Raw genomic sequence first — 19,648 nt, forward strand, 5'->3', positions numbered from 1 at the left:
CCACAACACATCTGATACTAGGCTTGTTTGAGATTAGCTAGGCCTGCACAGTTTTGACTACCGCCATGCCAAGCGTGTTGCATGACGGTTAGAATGTCGTCCGACTTGCTCTGGAAATCTGACGGCGCGAGCCGCGGAAATCTCATGGGAGCGAGGCACTTCAGGGCTAGGCGACCCAGTACCTCTCAGCCGACTGCTCGACCCCATGCAGGATGGGAAAACGACTTGTTCTGGTCTACGCAAAGCGCCCATTGGCTCAGAAAAGTTGTCACCACCCACAAGGAAGTTATGAGACGCCTATAGACCACTGCACTTCCGCGTTATGTTGAGCTCATGGGAGAGAGAGCCCGGGGAGAATTGTTTTTTATTTATTTGTTTTGATCTACTTTTTCTCCCATTTTAAATTTTTCTCCCATCCCAATTTCGTATCGTCCAATTCTACCCTCCCCTGTCTCGAACGTTGTTAGGCCATGCCTCCCACAAGCCGGCTGCAATGTGGACAAAGCCTTGCATCACATGTCCCCTCCGGTACTCGAGGAGGCAGCCGTCGCATCTTTTCACCTGAACAGCGCGATCTCTCAGCGGCGAGGGTCTGCGTGGGAGGGTCACGCCGCCCCCGTTGCTTCCTGATTCTGCTGCGCAGGCGCACCAACCGACCTGTAGGAGTCGCTGTCCACAACGTCCGATACCCACCCCTAACACTGCCAATTGCGTTAGTATGAACGACCAGCCAAGCTGGTAGCAATGCCGAGAGCTGGGCTCGAACCCAGCATCTCATGCATTAGTGGCGAGCGCCTTGCCCACTGCGCCGCCCCCGGGGAGAAAATTAATGAATGTGGATGAGAACATTGACATTAAGTGGTTGTAGCTACGGCTATGTGGGTGCTGGAGACATGATCCAATATACCTTTATACCTTTATACGCCTGAGTCTCCTGAACACGGAGAGACCAACCCCAAGTCAATCAGCACTTTCTCGGCCGAGCTATAGTCACTTTTTCGCACCTACTCCCGAACTACGCATGCGCAGCTTGATGAACCTAGATCTCTGGACAATCCAGAGAGACTCCGTGGGCAATCTGTGGTCTTTATTGGGTCAAGAGTGTTTTGAATTGAAGATGTGGTCTTTATTGGGTTAGGAGTGTTTTGAATTGAAGATGTGGTCTTTATTGGGTTAAGAGTGTTTTGAATTTAAGGTATCAACATGGTCTTTATTGGGTTAAGAGTGTTTTGAATTGAAGATGTGGTCTTTATTGGGTTAAGAGTGTTTTGAATTTAAGGTATCAACATGGTCTTTATTGGGTTAAGAGTGTTTTGAATTGAAGATGTTGTCTTTATTGGGTTAAGAGTGTTTTGAATTGAAGATGTGGTCTTTATTGTTTTGGGGATATAATGAAGCCTGTTCTCTAGAATTTCCAAAATACACGTCGGTCAAAGCGGTTGATTTTCTTAAAATCTGGTTTTCACATGAAAGCAACGTTATACAGTGCAATGCCATGCAAGTAATTCATTACTTTTCATGGTCACATTGACAGCCCCCCTCCCACACACACATTTTAATAATTTATTTATGTCCACAAAGTACAGTTAGGTCCTCCATACATATTTGGACATCAATACAATCGTCATCATTCCATCTCTGTACACCACAACGGACTTGAAATGAAACAATCAAGATGTGCTTCGAGTGCAGACTGTCAGGGAGGCACTTGTAGAAACTGTCATTCCTGCACTGTTCACCTGATTGTAAGTACCCTCAAATTAAAGCTTCAAGTCTGGCCTTAAAGCACATCTTGATTGCATTTACAAATCCTTTGTGGTGGTGTACAGAGACAAAACTGTGAAAATATGTATGGACCTAACTGTATATCAAGGACATAGGCTACACACTAATTGGCCAAATGTCCCTCGGGATAATTAAAGTATTTCTATTCTAATAATGCAATCAGATATTGAGAGACAGTTAGTGACAAAATATTTTAGCCTGATTGCAACCACAGTGTTGCACCACAAACAGAAGAATAACACACGTGATGAAAATACCATTAGCGGGTGAAAAGGAAAACAATACATAAAAAAAAAAATAGCAGTGTCTCCTCCATACTGAGCAGCTACCAATACCAGCAGATATTGAACAATACCGTGCTAACTGAGCAGCCACCAATAACAGCAGATACTGAATACCTTGCTAACTGAGCAGCTACCAATAACAGCAGATACTGAATACCTTGCTAACTGAGCAGCTACCAATAACAGCAGATACTGAATACCTTGCTAACTGAGCAGCCACCAATAACAGCAGATACTGAATACCTTGCTAACTGAGCAGCCACCAATAACAGCAGATACTGAATACCTTGCTAACTGAGCAGCTACCAATAACAGCAGATACTGAATACCTTGCTAACTGAGCAGCTACCAATAACAGCAGATACTGAATACCTTGCTAACTGAGCAGCTACCAATAACAGCAGATACTGAATACCTTGCTAACTGAGCAGCTACCAAAACAGCAGATACTGAATACCTTGCTAACTGAGCAGCTACTAATAATAGCAGATACTGAACACCTTGCTAACATCTTGGCCCTTCCCTGAGAGAGACCAGCCATCTGGAGGCCCCTCACAACCAGCGTGTGTACACGACCTAGGCTAGTACCAAATATAAAAACACTTGTAGCCCAGCTGTGAAATGTTCTGCACCAGTTGTTGATATTCCATCATCTCGGTTAGAACCGTTAGAAGGGCTTCCTCCTCTCCACAAACACCCCGTTGTTAACATTTTGGTCAACAGCTTCCTCTTTGGGGAAAACGTCTATCAGGCGGACAGTTCCAGCTATTATAGTCTTAGAGGGAAACAGAAACTTCAGCAACCGAGTGCAAGAACCACTGTTAAATCTACGTGCATATCTGTTTGTGGAGTGAGATTATGGAATGGATTGGACGAGGAGGTTAAACTGAGTAAAAACATAAACCAAAAAAAAAAAAAAGGAATATTGGAAAGGTATAAGGAGGAGGGTGAACATGACGTTTGGCATTAAAAGGAATGTTATATAGAATGTGTATTATCTAGTCAGACTCATGTATGTCTTGTTGAGATGTCGGGGAATGTGGGAAACAGAGCTATGGCACATGTTGTACGTATAGCAATTGATGGGCAGGGTGTGGGGAATGGAAATTCACAAGCTTAGCTTCTACCATCCCCCCTTTCAAACCATTAAGTGGTGTCTGTTGTTAGTTACGGTTGTCTATTGTTTTGTGGTGGTTATTGTACTGTTTTGTGGTTGTCTTGTATTGTATAGGTTGCACGGTTTGAAAATAAATAAATGACGAGCCTCTCGACCTCCGTGAACCTTCCTCACACCTGGTCCGGCGCCCCCGGGAGGTGAGACCGGGACACTTCTAATGGAACCGTGACATTCTGCGTCGCTCCGCAAGGAACAAGAGAGAGTATATTTATTCTCCCGTTTACTCCACAAGCCACAGACCTGTCAACACGGTTTAGCTAGAGATTAGTTCTGCCCCGGTAACAAGTGTAACGCACACACAGGCAAAGCTGACCCGAGAGGAACTCGACGTGGGCGTGACGCTCTTCGTATTTCGGTACTTTCTGTGCTCCACGGCCTGCTGTGCAAAACTGTTCACTGTGATTCTATTAATATCATATTCATGTTACTTCAATCAATCACATTTATTTGTATAGCACATTTAGACATGACACTTGTCAACCAAAGTGCTTCACAGTAAGTCGCATAGCTAAAAACAAAGAAAAGTGCTAGAAAAGTATAGAATAAACAGCAAAATATAAACAACCAACGGACAGACAAAGATACAAAACAACACGTCAACAAGCAAGGCAAGAGTCGGAGTGAGTCAGGGAAGGCCAGGCAGTATTCATGGGTTTTTAGTTTAGATTTAAAAGACTCGATGGAGGGGGCAGATTTGATGGACATGGGGATGCTGTTCCAGAGGTCAGGGGCTGCGACAGCAAAAGCATGCCCCCCCTTGACTTGAAATTGGACCTACAGGTAGTTAGGAGACCCTTGTCTAGCCGATCTGAGGGCCCTGACGTTGGTATAGTGGGTGAGGAGGTCTGCTAGGTAAACAGGGGCCTTACCATTTAGGGCTTTATAAACTAATAGGAGAACCTTGAATTATATTCTGTAGCGCACCGGGAGCCAGTGAAGGGAGGCAAGAACAGGGGTGATGTGAGCTCTCTTCTGGGTACCTGTGAGCAGTCTAGCAGCAGCGTTTTGGGGTAGTTGTAGGCGGGCTATGGTTGACTTCAAGTGCTACTTTAATCAGTTTGATCTGACTGACTGAATATCCTCTCCTCTCATTTGGACGACTCCTACGGTACGGAGCAACACAGCTGCTCCCTTTCAGTCCATTCATCGGTTGGTTTGGTCTTAAAGTCAGTCAAGACTTTGTTAGTTTTAGTTGATTCATCGGTTGGTTTGGTCTTAAAGTCAGTCAAGACTTTCTTAGTTTTAGTTGATTCATCGGTTGGTTTGGTCTTAAAGTCAGTCAAGACTTTCTTAGTTTTAGTTGATTCATCGGTTGGTTTGGTCTTATATATTATATTATCGGCCGATATCGGCAGTAAAATGTGATATCGGAAAATATCGGTATCGGTTTAAAAAAAGAAAAAAACAATAACAATATTTGTTATATATATATCCAGTGAAATGATTAGTTACCTGAAATTATTCAGTTTTTTGGGGTGGGAAACCCTGCATATATCGGTATCGGTTGATATCGGTTGATATCGGTATCGGAAATTAAGAGTTGGACAATATCGGAATATCGGTATCGGTAAAAAAGCCAATATCGAGCATCCCTAATTTTTTTGCATTGCTCACCGACGGTGGAAACACTGCTTTTTAGGAGACAGAATGGAAATGTTGAAGAACTTGAGGATAAAAAAAGAAAAAAGAAATTTGGTTTAAAATGTCCAATTAATATGCAAAAATATTTCCCTGTAGTAACAAATAGTAAAATACCAACCTCACACAAAACGCCAATAATGAGCAAAAATATATATTATGCTGTTATGAGTGGCAATGTTAAATATTAGCAATAGAGTCATCTTTCATCGTTAGAATCTTCCTAATTATCTTCTTTCCTGCATAAACCGAGCTGGATGACAATGAGGAGAGATTAGTCACAAGTTCTCTCTTAAGGATTAATATGTAATCTTTCATAAATACAATTATCACGTTTCCTGAGGTGAGAGAAGTCAGTCTAGAACGTTCTATAGTTATATACATTAAATATACTACCAATCGTTAAAAATTCAAGAATACATTTCCGCGTTGTGCATAAGAGCTTCTGGTATTGGTTCAAAGTCAAGAGATTCATAATTAATTATATATAATAATAATAATAATAACAACAATCATAATTCCCTTTGAAAACCTCTGCCAACACTCGTGCACAATGGAAAAATACCCTCGGACGGAAACTCGTGCTTTTGTTCTCTATGCGCAAACAAGCATTGCATAATACCCCCATCATAAATATTAAATCAAGCACATTTCTGTCAAACAGTCCCAGGCTCCACGACATCATTACTGCAGTGGAGCGATGCAATAATAATTCATATGTGATGCGTCACCATCAGAAACTAGAACTTCGGGTCGGTTCTGTTCAGATGACGTTGGCGGGGAGCGCTGAACCGGTCGTCCCGACGCCGCTGCTGCTCGTCACACCAGTCGTGAGTGACGAACACCCTTCCCCCGCAGGCCCCTCCCCCTCTGGCCCTGGACCAATCAGGCCCTGGCGACGCAGGTTGAGGATGGAGTCGGCGATGATGCGAGCCGTCTTCTTCTGGTAGCCCCCGGACGTCACCATGAGGATGGGGATCCCTCGCCGGCGCGCCGCCCTGAACACCATCTCATCCCGCTTCACAATGCCCTGAGGAGGAGGGGGGGGGGGGGGGAGGGGGAAGAGGAGGGGGGGGGGAGGAGGAGGAGGAGGGGGTGGGGGAGGAGGAGGAGGATCAGGGGGGGAGAGGAAGAAGAGAAGGAGGAGAGAGGAGGAGGAGTAGGGGGAGCAGGAGGAGGAGAGAGGAGGAGGATCAGGAATAGAGATGAGGAGGAGAGAGGGAGGAGGAGGAGCAGGAGGAGAGGAGGTGGAGGAAGAAGAGAAGGAGGAGAGGGGAGGAGGAGCAGGGGGAGCAGGAGGAGGAGGAGGAGAGAGGAGGAGGATCAGGAATAGAGATGAGGAGGAGAGAGGGAGGAGGAGGAGCAGGAGGAGAGGAGGTGGAGGAAGAAGAGAAGGAGGAGAGGGGAGGAGGAGCAGGGGGAGCAGGAGGAGGAGAGAGGAGGAGCAGGACGAAGAGAATGAGGAGGAGAGGAGGAGGAGAGAAGAGGAGGAGCAGGAAGAGGAGGAGAAGGAGGAGTAGATAGGTAGGATGAGGAGCAGGAGGAGAGAGGAGGAGAGAGGAGGAGGAGCAGGAGGAGGAGGAAGAAGAGAATGAGGAGGAGAGAGGAGGAGGAGAGAAGAGGAGGAGCAGGAAGAGGAGGAGAAGGAGGAGTAGATAGGTAGGATGAGGAGCAGGAGGAGAGAGGAGGAGAGAGGAACAGGAGGAGGGGGAGGAGGAGCAGGAGGAGAGAGGAGCAGAAGGATGGGGAGGAGGAGCAGGAGGAGCAGTTGAGAGGAGGAGGAGCAGGAGGAGGGGGAGGAGGAGCAGGAGGAGCAGTTGAGAGGAGGAGGAGCAGGAGGAGGGGGAGGAGAGAGAAGGATGAGCAGGAGGAGGAAGAAGAGAAGGAGGAGGAGAGAGGAAGAGGAGCAGCAGGAAGAGCAGGAGGATAAGGAGGAGTAAATAGGTAGGAGGAGGAGCAGGATGAGGAGAGGAGGAGATAGGGGAAAGAAGAGAAGAAGGACGAGAGAGGAGCAGGCGGAGGGGGAGGAGAGATGAGCAGGAGGAGGAGGAGAGAGGAGGAGCAGGAGGAAGAAGAGAAAGAGGAGAGAGGAGGAGGAGGAAGAAGAGAAGGAGGATGAGAGAGGAGGAGCAGGAGGAGAGAGAAGGAGGAGAATGAGCAGGAGGAAGAAGAGAAGGATGAGAGAGGAGGAGGAGAAGGAGGAGGAGAGAAGAGGAGCAGGAGGAGAGAGGAGCAGGAGGAAGAAGAGGAGGAGGAGGAGCAGGAAGAGGAGGAAGAGGAGGAGAAGGAGGAGTAGATAGGTAGGAGGAGGAGATAGGAGGTAGGGACGTAAGTCTTTCCGTGACCTTAGACAGCGTAACTAGTAAGAGTAGGTAAGGGATATGTACAGCTTTAGATATAGTATCTACAGATATGTACAGCTTTAGATATAGTATCTACAGATATGTACAGCTTTAGATATAGTATCTACAGATATGTACAGATATAGATATAGTATCTACAGATATAGATATAGTATCTACAGATAAGTACAGATATAGTATCTAAAGATATGTACAGATATAGATATAGTATCTACAGATAAGTAACAAGGATTATATGCAGGTATGAACAGAGATATGTGGATAGATAGATATGGTAAGAATAAATATATATTATACGGTTTATACAGCATTATTGTACATGCTATCATACAGAGTTATATGGGTTATATGACGGTGTATAAGTAGGTATATAGAAGGATTATATGCAGGTATATTCAGACAGATATGGATATAAATATATGCAGTAAATATAATGTATATATCCGCCTGTGGAATCAGCTGCCAGGATCCACCAGGGCCTCAGACCTTATGACTAATTTCTTCCACTCTTTCTTCCACTAGGACCTGTTGTGCTGGTTTTTACTTTTCACCTTGTATTTTCTCTTCTGCTGGGAAGAAACTTGAGATATCGTTTGATTTTAAAGTGAGCTATATAAATGAAATGTATTATCATTATTATTAAATGCATGGTAAATTAAATGGTAAATGGCTGCATTTATACAACAGCTTTTATCCAAAGCGCTTTACAATTTGTTCCCCATATTTTTACCCGTTCACTCACACATTCACACACCGACGGCGGAGGCGACCATGCAAGGTGTGTCTTGCTCAAGGACACTTAGACGTGCTGCCCTGGGAGCAGTGGGAATCAAACTGGGAACCTCCGGATTAGCAGACGACTGCCACTGTCGCTCACAATATATACGTATGGTTATACTTTATCTATCCAATTTTAGCATTATTCACAGTCAAAGATAAAAAAAACTTTTTTATTGATATTCTCATTTGGTTCATTACAATTTACTCAAGCCTAGTAACAGACACAGTATTTCTGACACTGGGAATACATTCCCTGAGATCCATAGATGTCCCTAGAATCAGATACCAAGAACATGCAAATGGACCATATAAAAAAAAAGTCTGTAAATGTGTATTCTACATTCTTATGGAATTAACTCAGAAGAAGCTTCTATCCCCAGGCCATCAGGCTGCTCAACGAACAATGAACACCACACAACAACCACCAAATGCACATAGCACACACATCCACACGCACACACTCACTTTAAACAAACACACTGTAGCACCCACTCCCCACACTTTATATTTATTGATAAAGGATTTGCACTATAACTCGTACACCTTACTGTAAATTTTACCTAAATTGTACCTCATCCCATTTCTGCTTTGCACTATATAGTATTGCATATTAGTACACTGCATAGTATATTGTATATTATATGGTAACTCAGTTACGTCTATTCTGCATCGAACATTGTACATATGTCTATACTGAACACTGTGACCTCATTTTCTACTTCTAATTTACATGCTATACTATGTTATTTGATACTTATCTTGTCTAGCACAGTCTCTGGAGCGTAACAGTAAGAAGCATTTTGTATAAAAGTATTCTGTACTTCTGTATGACAACTATTAAAGAAACTTGAAACTTGAAACTTAATGAGATAAAAAAAGATAAAAAAAAAAAGATTTAAATAAATGTTTTGTTAATTTTCATAACGCGATAATTTTCGGTGTAATTAATTAATCTAATTAACGCGATAAACTGACAGCACTTATTATATTATACATTTATTTTTTTAGTCTTGCTATTTTAGTCATATCGAGGCCGATATCCGATCAATATCTGATCGGTGCATCCCTAGCTCAGACGTCAGAGGGAGCGATGCTGCTGCTGTGTGACGAGCCAGAGAGGCTTAGCTGCTGGACGGAGTGGGACACGAGGAGGACAGGAGCACCAGAGAGGCTTAGCTGCTGGACGGAGTGGGACACGAGGAGGACAGGAGCACCAGAGAGGCTTAGCTGCTGGACGGAGTGGGACACGAGGAGGACAGGAGCACCAGAGAGGCTTAGCTGCTGGACGGAGTGGGACACGAGGACACGAGGAGGACAGGAGCACCAGAGAGGCTTAGCTGCTGGACGGAGTGGGACACGAGGACACGAGGAGGACAGGAGCACCAGAGAGGCTTAGCTGCTGGACGGAGTGGGACACGAGGACACGAGGAGGACAGGAGCACCAGAGAGGCTTAGCTGCTGGACAGAGTGGGACACGAGGACACGAGGAGGACAGGAGCACCAGAGAGGCTTAGCTGCTGGACGGAGTGGGACACGAGGAGGACAGGAGCACCAGATGGTTCCTCCAGGCTCTCTGTCCTCTGGGGGGGACGAGAAGGTGATGAAGGGAGTTATGGAACACGGACGTAAACATCTAGGTCAGCCAGTCAACTGTATTCAGAGGAACTGTGATATATATATATATATATATATATATATATATATATATATATATATATATATATATATATATATATATATATATATATATATATAATATATATAATAAAGTATATAAAACAAAGCTGTGCTCGCAACTCACTTTTGATGCTCCAAGGTGTTTTTAATTGTGACAAATAATATAATAGCAGCAGATACAACTTGATATACTTGAAAAGGACCGGAAGGGTCAAAACGTTCTATCTGCTGCTATTATTTGTCACAATTAAAAACACCTTGGAGCATCAAAAGTGAGTTGCGAGCCCCGCTTTGTTTTATGTGCTACTGTTTTTACAGTTTGGCTCAGCATCAAGGAACGGAGGATGTGCGTTATTTATATATGCTCTCTTTTTAGACTCTTTTTGTACTCTGGTATGTCATAAATGTCTAAATGTAACAGTACTGTCTACCTGTATGTCATGTATGTCATATATGTTATGATGAATTGAAAATGGGGGACCCTGATGTGAACAAGACGAAAGTCTTTCTCTGGTCTGCATCCCCTCAACAATTGTGTGTATTGAGCTGTACTGTACTGTACCCATTCTGCAATCTGTTAATACAATTTTCAATCAATCAATCAATGGAGGAGCAGCAGCTCTCTGTCGTAACTCTCCATGTTATTATGGAACAATTCCTTCCTCCTCCCAAAAAGAAAAGCTGGGAGCCACATTTCTCACACTTGCAGGGGTTTTCCTTATTACCATACCAGGCGTGGCGGCGATGTGAGCCGCGCCGGAACCGCTGAGTAACATTCCGCAACATTATTTTTGGCCACAGGGAATTTGATGAGACCTTCGGGAGATTATTTTTGATGAATGTAAATCTCTCTCTCGCTCTCTCTCTCTCTCGCGGCCTTGCTCTCTTGCTCTCCCTTGCTCTCTCTCTCTCCCTCTCTCTCTCTTGCTCTCTCCCTCTCTCTCCCTCTTGCTCTATCGCTCTCTCACTCTCTCTCTCGCTCTCGCGGCCTTGCTCTCTCGCTCTCCCTCGCTCTCTCTCTTGCTCTCTCACTCTTGCTCTCTCACTCTCTCTCTCACGGCCTTGCTCTCTCACGGCCTTGCCCTCTCTCTCTCTCGCTCTATTGCTCTCTTGCTCTCTCTTGCTCTCTCACTATCTCTCTCTCTCTCTCTCTCTCTCGCGGCCTTGCTATCTTGCTCTCCCTCTCTCTCTCTCTCTCTCTCTCTCTCTCTCTCTCTCTCTCTCTCTCTCTCTCTCTCTCTCTCTCTCTCTCTCTCGTCGTGAGTTTATATTATAATTGAGAACTAAGGCTCCTCGACCATAATGATTAAAAAATAACACATTGCAAAAGATCATGGCCTTGTACTTTAAGTTTGAAACATGAAACACTGAGGACTAGACATGAAACACTAGAGGACTAGACATGAAACACTAGAGGACTAGACATGAAACACTAGAGGACTAGACATGAAACACTAGAGGACTAGACATGAAACACTGAGGACTAGACACTAGAGGACTAGACATGAAACACTACAGGATTAGACATGAAACACTAGAGGACTAGACATGAAACACTGAGGACTAGACATGAAACACTGAGGACTAGACATGAAACACTGAGGACTAGATATGAAACACTACAGGATTAGACATGAAACACTAGAGGAATAGACATGAAACACTAGAGGACTAGACATGAAACACTGAGGACTAGACATGAAACACTGAGGACTAGACATGAAACACTAGAGGAATAGACATGAAACACTAGAGGACTAGACATGAAACACTGAGGACTAGACATGAAACACTAGAGGAATAGATATGAAACACTGAGGACTAGACATGAAACACTGAGGACTAGACATGAAACACTAGAGGACTAGACATGAAACACTGAGGACTAGACATGAAACACTGGGGACTAGACATGAAACACTGAGGACTAGACATGAAACACTGATGACTAGACATGAAACACTGGGGACTAGACATGAAACACTGAGGACTAGACATGAAACACTGAGGACTAGACATGAAACACTGAGGACTAGACATGAAACACTGGGGACTAGACATGAAACACTGAGGACTAGACATGAAACACTAGAGGACTAGACATGAAACACTGAGGACTAGACATGAAACACTGAGGACTAGGCATGAAACACTAGAGGACTAGGCATGAAACACTGAGGACTAGACATGAAACACTGAGGACTAGACATGAAACACTGAGGACTAGACATGAAACACTGATGACTAGACATGAAACACTGAGGACTAGACATGAAACACTGAGGACTAGACATGAAACACTAGAGGAATAGATATGAAACACTGGGGACTAGACATGAAACACTGAGGACTAGACATGAAACACTAGAGGACTAGACATGAAACACTGAGGACTAGACATGAAACACTGAGGACTAGACATGAAACACTGAGGACTAGACATGAAACACTAGAGGAATAGATATGAAACACTGGGGACTAGACATGAAACACTGAGGACTAGACATGAAACACTAGAGGACTAGACATGAAACACTGAGGACTAGACATGAAACACTGGGGACTAGACAGCACACCAGACCGTAACACTCAAATGGATATCCGGCAAAACGGATATTGAAAGCAGACTTAGCATGGAGTTAGGGAATGTCAGTCAGGTGGCTGTCAGAAAACCGGCTGTCTCTCCATTTAGGTAAAACAGAATCCATTTTATTTATTACCACTAGGAAACAGAAAACACAGGAAGGTTTCAAGATACAGTTAGGTAGCTCAGTGGTCACCAGTACCAAATCAGTGGTGTATCTAGGGTGTAGTTTAGAAAACACACTCTCTGGGTGCTCCAGTAGCACACCATGTTACCGCGCTGCGTCGCGGGACTCCGTGCTGCGTCACGGATCTGGTTGACTCCGAGTTCGATTACCGGACTCGCCGTCATTTGCCGAATGTCTCCCCCTGCTCTCTCTCCCGTTTCACCCTACAACTGTCGGTCATGCTTGACCAGAAAAGCGATAAACTTTAAAATAAAGTTTAAAAAAAAAGAAAACACACTCTCAGGGGAAAGCATGGCGAAAAAAGTAATAGCCAAGGTCAACAACAGAATAAAATTCCTAGCTAGAAACTCAAAATACCTACAGTAGACAGAAAAGCTCTTAGATCAATTGCAGGGGCACTGGTTCAGTGTCATTTTGACTATGCTTGCTTGTCCTGGTATGACAGTGCCCCCAGCAACTTGAGAACTAGACTTCAAACTGCCCAGAACAAGCTAGTTAGGATAGTACTGCAGCTCCCCACTTGTACTCACCTAGACCAGCCCCACTTCAACAGCCTGGGGTGGCTCAGGGTGGAAAAAAGAGTATCAATGATAAAGCTATGCCTAGTATATAGAATTTATAAAGGGGAGGTGCCAAGCTACCTTCAAAATTACTTTCAGTATGTAAAAAAACAACCATAGCCATGAAACCAGAGGTAGAGACACAAACATAGTTCCATTTAGATTTAAACTCATTTCCTACGGCCAGCAGACCTTCCTTTACTCAGCAGCAGTTCTGTGGAACAGCCTGCCCAGCAGCATTAAACAGGCCCCCGGGTTAACTGGCTTCAAAAAGCATGTACGATCATTAGGGATGGGTACCTTTCACATTTGAACCGATACGGTACCGGTACCTGTGAATCGATACCGGTACCCAACGGTACCTTTTTTTCCGGTACTTTAGTCTCAAGAAATTTAATTTACCTACCCCAGTCGTGAAAAAAAAATCCAAACTTCAAATAACTACAATTTCGACAGTTTTTATTTATTTATTTATTATTCTTTTATCTTCAACTGTATATGCATATTGTATCTTAATGTTTATGATGTTGTTTTATGTTGATGTATGTCCTGTTTTTTAATACCAGGGACCATGATGGAAATAAGTGCTTGCATTTTATCATGTTTTATCCCTTGGATGATGTCTCTAATCCACAATCAAATCAATCAATCAATCAATCACTCTGGCTACACCTGTCATTTGGATGTGACTTCTGAGCTGTGATTGTACCTACTGTAGTCGACGTGTGATCTGGGCCATGTCTCTGTGAGCCCAGTAAGCCCCGCCACGCGTCTCCTAAATCATGTCTGTATCACCTTCTCCTGCTCCTCTCCTCCATCTCTCCACGTCGCTCGCTGCCGCAACGTGGGCCGCGGAAGAAATATCGATGTTCATTCTATTCGTGACAATGTAGTTAATCATGAGGGCACACAAGGTTTGGTATCTGACCTTTAGTGCTTCATCGCTCAACACTCGGAAACCCCGATGTTTGGTCCAACATATTATTGGCGTCTAGAAATCCAGATCCTTCAACATATTCATTACTTAACTTTACACACAGAACTTATTCGACACCAAGGAAGCTTTGTTCCGTGAAATAGATTTTGAGCCCAAATCAGTACCGACTGACATGTGTTCTGGGAGAGTCCGGTCCCCCAGTGGCTGGTTGCCAGGGGTGTAAAGCACTTGTAATTGTACTTTGTTACAATACTTAAGTACTGTTTTTGGGGGATTTGTACTTTACTCAAGTATTATTAGGTTTGTATACTTGTACTTTTACTCAATTACATTTCAGAGAAAAAAAAACATACTTTTTACTCCTTACAGCGCAAACACACCAGCCGCGCTTGCATGCACTTGCATGCACTTGCATGCACGGAGGAAGGCACGTTTACATTGGAACAGCTGTAAATGCCTATACTAGTCTATTGCGAAGTCAGTCCCCATTTGAAGAATTTTTTAAGATTTCCAGTTCCAGTGTTCTATTCTCCATGTCGCATGTATAACCAGTTATTATATAATTAATTAGAATGTTATAATTCATTTTAGAATGATGATCAGTGTGACTGTACTCCTGAAAAAGTATAGTAATATGGTTTATTTGTATTGGGAAAGATACATTAGCTGGTTGAACAACAACATCATAATGCAGATATTGAGTGTATTTCTGTGAAAATGCGCGTGGCGCACGCCTCTGAATCCAACCAAAGCGAAAGCGATCGCTTCCAGCCCGCAAGTCGCGCGCCCGCGTGCGGCCGGTGGGCACAGCTACGTCTGTTAACGTGGGAGCGAAAGTGAAGCGCTGGTCGCCCGCCCGCCTGCGTCTGGTGTGTCTGCGCTGTTACATTTATAATGCAGACCTACAAAGTACAAATCTCACAGGTCCAACCATTTTAATTAGTATATTTGTTTCTCTGGCCGAACTAATGTTAACATTTTAATCCTGCGGCCGCACTTTATTTAAAAACAGCCAATCAAATCCCCATCAATGGAAAATTAACCCGCCCATACCCATGCTGATTGGTCCTTGTGCAAGACTAGAAAGCAACGATCCCTTGATTAAACACCTGCTATCAGAAGAATAGACAGTCCGGAAAAAAAGGTTTTTACTTTTACTTTTTAGTACTTAAATACATTTAAAAGTAGAAACATTTTTACTTTTACTCAAGTGTGTTTTTAGCCAGATACTCTGACTTTTACTGGAGTAAGATTTTGAGACGGTACCCATACTTTCACTTAAGTATAATTTCTGGGTACTTTTAACACCCCTGCTGGTTGCTGGAAAACCTTCTGAATTGTTGTAGATTATTGTCCCTCCCTTGTGAACGTGTTAATTCTGAGTGACTATTCGAATGGGGTGTTGTGTCACTTCTGGAAACACAAACTCTCCTGACAGCTATGAGCTGGAAACCCCCTCGTTCTCTTCCGCTCAGGATCTTCATGTATTTTGTGTATTTAGAGCCTTCGACAGCCGGCTTCACGGAGCCAAGGAGGTGATAGTTGTAAACGTGGAATAATCTGATGGTGCAGTTGAAATCCAAGTTTCAAGTTTCAAGTTTTGTTTTATTTGTGAAATGCTTGGTTCTGTTCTGTATGAGCCTCCTCAGAATGTGCTTCATACAGTGAAAAAAAGGGATCGTGACGTGAACCCATTTATAACTACTGTAATGACCTGAAGTGATCACATTATAATTACTGTAATGAAAGGACAAGTAGCCACGGCCTCTGTCACCCGTCACGTGGACCGGGAGTGATTGACAAGACGGGGTGGTGGTGTACCTGTGGTGAGATGCACAGTCCTCCAAGAGGGTCTCCGTCCAGGACGTCTGTCCCCGCATTGTAGACGACGATGTCGGGTCGGACCTCGTTCAGCGTCCCCTCGGCGTGGAGCTCCACCTTCCGGAGGTACTCCGAGTCCTCCGTGCCCCAGTCCAGCTCCACCTTCCTCCTGATCGCTCCTGGAGACACAGACAGGGCGGGGCCACGCGGCCAACAACATGTATTTGTTTATTTGTTTATGTATGGATCCCCATTCGTCTACACCCATGGGTGAAAGACTATTCTTCCTGGGGTCCTAACACACAACCTACAACATTACAGTACATTACAGTAACAAAAAAAACAATAAAAACATAAGAAACACCTTAGCCTAAGCACATTCTCAACATCTTCAAAATCTCACACAAAAACCACAAAGGCTCCAACTAGGGATGTCCCGATCCGGTGATTTTCCGAAGATCGGGATCGGCAAAAAATAAATAAAAAATTGGCCCTTTTTTTTTTATTCAACAAACATGACCATGTTCACGTCTTAAACTCATACTGAGGCCTTAGTTTTGGTTTTAAATTGCATATCATCATTCATTTATTTATTGTCACACAGAGCAGAAGAATTTTGCCAAAACAAACCAATAGTATCCAGCTGCAGAACGGCAGACCAGCCAAACTCTCAGACCCAAATACATTTTTTATTTATTTTTTTTAATCCCAATTTCTCACATTACATTCACCCTGAATGTTGACGTTATCCAGGTGAAAAGTTAACTTCATTCAAGCGAGGCATTGCAATCCTTGACATAAATCATTTGATGTATAATTAAATCAAAGAAAATGCGTTTGGGTCTGAGAGTGTGGCTGGTCTGCCGTTCTGCAGCTGGATACTATTGGTTTGTTTTGGCAAAATTCTTCTGCTCTGTGTGACAATAAATAAATGAATGATGATATGCAATTTAAAACCAAAACTAAGGCCTCAGTATGAGTTTAAGACGTGAACATGGTCATGTTTGTTGAATAAAAAAAGAAAAAGTAAAAAAAAAGAAGAAAAAATTTGATCGGATCGGGAAAGATCGGTTTGATTGATTGATTGAAAAGTTTATTAACAGATTGCAGAATGGGTACAGTACAGTACAGCTCAATACATACAATTGTTAAGAGGATGCAGACCTGAGAAAGACTTTCGTCTTGTTTCCATCAGGGTCCCCCATTTTCAATTCATCTTATGACATACATGACATACAGATAGACAGTACTGCTACATCTATACATTTATGACATACCAGATTTTCAAATACAGTACAGTTTGTGATACTAAAAAAATCCAGAAGAAGAGTGTATATACATTTGACATAGAAACTGTGCATTGGGGGAGGTTGGGTAGATCGGTAGATACTCAAAATCACATGATCGGGATCAGATCGGGAGCAAAAAAACTTGATCGGGACATCCCTAGCTCCAACCACAAATACAATACTAACTAAACTAACTACCTAAACTAACAATACTAACTAAATAAATCAGTAACTCAACTGTATTTCACCATTCATAACAGCATCCTTCAACTTTTTCATAAAAGTACACGTGTTGCTGATCATCATCATCTTCACAGGTATACAATTCCAGCATGCAACAGCTCTATACATTACGCTTCTCTTAAGTGCATTTGTTCTTGGCAGAGGTAGAGTAAAGTGAAGACCCACAGCGTGTCAGGTGACATAGCCATGTCTAGTATTGGTGGGTTGTAGTTCTGACCACAAAGACTTAGGTTTACCAATTTTATAAATATTAAACAAAAATGTTACAAGGCTGCATGCCAGCCTCTGATCCACTCTAAGCCAAGACACTGAAGCTCTAGCGTCTAGGGCTGACCTTCGAAGCTTTTTTTGGCAATCGAAGCTTCGGGGCCGAGCTTCGATTTTAATTCGAAGCTTCGAAAAAAAATTAAAAAAAAATTAAAAAAAATATTTTTGTTTAATTTTTTTTTTAATATTTTTTTTATTTAATTTTTTTTATCTTATGTTGTGGGACTTGTACAGCACTTTCGTAAACGTTGTTGTTTTTAAATGTGCTCTATAAATAAAGTGGGTTGGATTAATTAATTAAGTAGCCCCTTTTTTTTTTTTTTTTATCATTTCAGATAATGGTTGAAGAAGTGAGTCTTTAGTCGACGGCGAAAGATTGGACGGGATTCGGCTGTCCTAACTGGGATGGGTAGTTCACACACACACACACACACACACACACACACACACACACACACACACACACACACACACACACACACACACACACACACACACACACACACACACACACACACACACACACACACACACACACACACATACACACACACACAAATCGAAGTAAAAAAATTTTTTTTTAATTTTTTTTTAGTTTTTTTTTTTTTAAACCTCGATTTTTTTTTAATGTTCGAAGCTTGTGCCATCGAATCGAACGTTCGAAGCTTCGAAGCATTTAAGACAGCCCTAGTCTACACACAATGTCCTCACACTGTGAAGCTTCAGCTCCTCACTCTATATGTATGATAGCATGTACAAAAACACTGTACATACCTTATATTATATATATATATATATATTTATTCTTACCGTATATATAATGTATCCACATCTGTCTGTTCATACTTGCATATAATAATTGTTTATATATCTGTAGATACTATATCTATATCTGTACATATCCCTTACCTACTCTTACTAGTTACGCTGCTGGCCAGTGTGACTTACTACCATAGTATCTTAATACCTGTATCACTGTACATATCAATACTACAACTCTGTACATACATCTGATTAGCACTATTACTCAGTAGTACTAATTGATATATTTTATACCCAGTTTATTCACCTGTACATTGTATATTACTACTATTGCACTTTACTGTTACATTTGCACTCTGGTTGGATGCCAAGCTTCTTTTCGTTGTACTGTACATGTGCTGCATGATGACAACAGATTAGAATCCAATCTAGTGAGGCTTCATGAGGCTTCAGCTCCTCACTCTATTCATCTACCAAACTAACAAGAAAATAAACACATAGCGACACTGAACTGGCGGCTGCTCTTGCGCACTAATTTAAAATCCGGCACGTTCCATACAAACGCTCGTCAGACACACCGAGCTCCCGTTAGCCCTGCAAAAAAAAAACACTTGAATACAAAAAAAAAAAATTTTTTTATACCAGTTCAAGTGAAATGTAAGACTTTTGAATACCTTTAAAGGAACACGCCAACTTTTTGGGAAATTAGCTTATTTGCAATCTACCCTGGAGTTAGACAAGCAGATACATACCCTTTTCTTCTCTGTGCATGCAGTAGGCTTAGGGAACAGCCGCACCGTTAGCCTAGCTTAGCGTCATTCACTGGAAGTACAGTAGGTGTGCCAGTGTAGCATAGTTCACAACAGTCACGAAATACACTCCAAATACAACTCCAAAACGTTCCTGTAAACATGTTGTGACCTGTGTATTTACCACGTGGAGAAATGGAAAAAAAAAATTCGACATTTTCGTTTTCTAAACAGACATATACTCCTACTACTTTTTTTTTTGCCGAACGCTGCCTGGGTGCAGTGATTTCATCACCTCAAAAGCCCTATTTTTCAAACTCCAGGGTATATGGCAAATAAGCTAATTTCCCAACAAGTTGGCGTGTTCCTTTAAGGCCTTAAATTGAGAATTATGAATTGAATATGTTTTAAGACTATTTAATCCCCCACAGATACCCTGTAACAGTCACGGCCGCTCTACATCACAGAACGTAGAATCTAATGATACAGTGGAACTGAAGGCGGCTGGGTGGCGCAGCGGACTAAGCGCTCGTCACCAACGCAAG

At 42.8% G+C, this 19,648-nt stretch overlaps 1 protein-coding gene across 1 annotated transcript in view; it reads right to left on the bottom strand.

The window, feature by feature from the left end:
• Positions 1-5,647: 5,647 nt before the first annotated feature.
• The window catches only part of hdac11 (histone deacetylase 11), a gene marked incomplete at its 3' end in the record, with an annotated part of 134,670 nt that continues 120,669 nt past the window's right edge, over positions 5,648-19,648 (bottom strand). Inside the window, exons 9-10 of the mRNA XM_084317101.1 lie at positions 15,794-15,972; positions 5,648-5,914 (exon numbers count right to left, since the gene is read on the bottom strand). Of these exons, the coding sequence (XP_084173227.1) occupies positions 5,648-5,914; positions 15,794-15,972 (446 nt within the window). The remainder of the gene's footprint in view (positions 5,915-15,793; positions 15,973-19,648) is intronic.

The sequence above is a fragment of the Notolepis coatsorum genome, assembly GCF_963971535.1.
Source record: "Notolepis coatsorum genome assembly, chromosome: 6".
NCBI lineage: Eukaryota > Metazoa > Chordata > Actinopteri > Aulopiformes > Paralepididae > Notolepis > Notolepis coatsorum.